Source organism: Hordeum vulgare, chromosome 2H (genome assembly GCF_904849725.1).
Source record: "Hordeum vulgare subsp. vulgare chromosome 2H, MorexV3_pseudomolecules_assembly, whole genome shotgun sequence".
Taxonomy (NCBI): domain Eukaryota; kingdom Viridiplantae; phylum Streptophyta; class Magnoliopsida; order Poales; family Poaceae; genus Hordeum; species Hordeum vulgare.
In genome coordinates, this window is record NC_058519.1 from 333,006,376 (window position 1) to 333,007,767 (window position 1,392).

General features: G+C 46.5%; 1 protein-coding gene across 1 annotated transcript; it reads left to right on the plus strand.

The window, feature by feature from the left end:
- The first annotated feature begins 314 nt into the window (after nucleotides 1-314).
- Nucleotides 315-1,082, plus strand: LOC123430054. Its single transcript, XM_045113977.1, has 2 exons — nucleotides 315-641; nucleotides 724-1,082. The coding sequence occupies exons 1-2, from the start codon at nucleotides 485-487 to the stop codon at nucleotides 933-935; spliced, it is 369 nt and encodes a 122-aa protein (XP_044969912.1). The 5' UTR covers nucleotides 315-484; the 3' UTR covers nucleotides 936-1,082.
- Nucleotides 1,083-1,392: the final 310 nt, after the last annotated feature.

Sequence of the window (1,392 nt, forward strand, 5' to 3'; positions counted from 1 at the left end):
TCATCTTCTTGAAGACGAGGTGGGTCTTTAGTTTAAATTTGAAGAAAGCTTCAACCTGTAGCCCCCAAGGGCTGGGTCATTTTCTTGAAGATGAGCCGGGTCTTTAGCTTAAATTTGAAGAAAGCTTCAACCTGTAGCCTCCAAGGGCCGGGTCATCTTATTGAAGATGAGTCGGGTCTTTAGGTTAAATTTGAAGAAAGCTTCAACCTGTAGCCCCCAAGGGGCGGGTCATCTTCTTGAAGATGAGTCGGATCTTGCTTTTAGGTATTACCACGAAAAAATTCAATCCTACATTAGCCCCCAAGTGTCACGGATATTGCTCGCAATCTGCATTAAACTTCTCACAACCATCTGGTGTTTGTAGGAATCACTGATCCAGGCCGACTCAACCGTGTTCGGCTTGAAGCAAAGATTAGCGGAGCAACAAGATGCCCGAGCTAAGTTCGAAGAGAAGCTTTGCCTTGCATTGGTTGACATTGAGAAGATGAAGGCGGATCACAAGGAGTTTGAAGAAAAGGCCGAAGCTGAGCGAGACGCCTTGTTGAAAAGGGCTGAACAAGCCGAGGAACAAATGAAGGGCGCCGTGCGGGAACTGACCGGGCTAAAACTTCGCATCTCCAAAATGGCTAATGTCGTGTTTGGTAAGTATCCGCCACTATACTTATTTGCAAAGTCGTGTTGTAAAACATTTTGGCGACTTATGATTGTGTATCCTTGCTGTAGGTCCTCGATCCGCCAATCTCCATGATGATTGCGTATTCAAACTGAAGGCAATATATACCTTAATAGAGCAACTTTGTATTGGCGGCATGATGACTATTAAGGCCGTTATGGGCGACAAGGAGCCCGTGAAGTCAATCAAGTATATGTTGGGATGGTCCAATATGTGTTATTCAGTCTGTCTTCTAGAATTTTCAACTCGGTCTAGTCATTGATGAAATCAACTAAGGCCTGAGAGTTGATGGTCGTGCGGGGCATACACATCACGTGATGAGGACCAAGCTCAATGGCCTGCTTAGCGATCCGCCCGGTCGCCTCACGATTTTGTATGATATCGCCAAGTGGAGCAAAACTAAACTCCATGATCGGATGCTCCTGGAAGTAGTGCTTCAGTTTCTGACTCACCATGAAGATCTCGAAAACTAGTGTGGATAGCGCTGTTTGGAGAGGGTCAAGACTCCGCTGACAAAGTATACATGCCTCTGGACCGAATACTCCTTCCCTTCTTCCTTGCGTTCGACAACTACTACCACACTCACTACTTTAGAGTTAAAAGCGATGTATAGTAGCATAGGCTCTTTGTCCATGGGGGCGGCTAAAACGGGCGGCTCAGCCGATTGTTTCTTCAGGGCTTCAAAGGCTTCGTTGGCCGAATCTGTCCACACAAAACGG

Coding starts and splice junctions, on each gene's coding strand:
- LOC123430054 (XM_045113977.1), top strand. CDS start 485: ATGAAGGCGGATCACAAGGAGTTTGAAGAAAAGGCCGAAGCTGAGCGA. Junction 642..723: donor AATGGCTAATGTCGTGTTTG/GTAAGTATCCGC, acceptor TCCTTGCTGTAG/GTCCTCGATCCGCCAATCTC.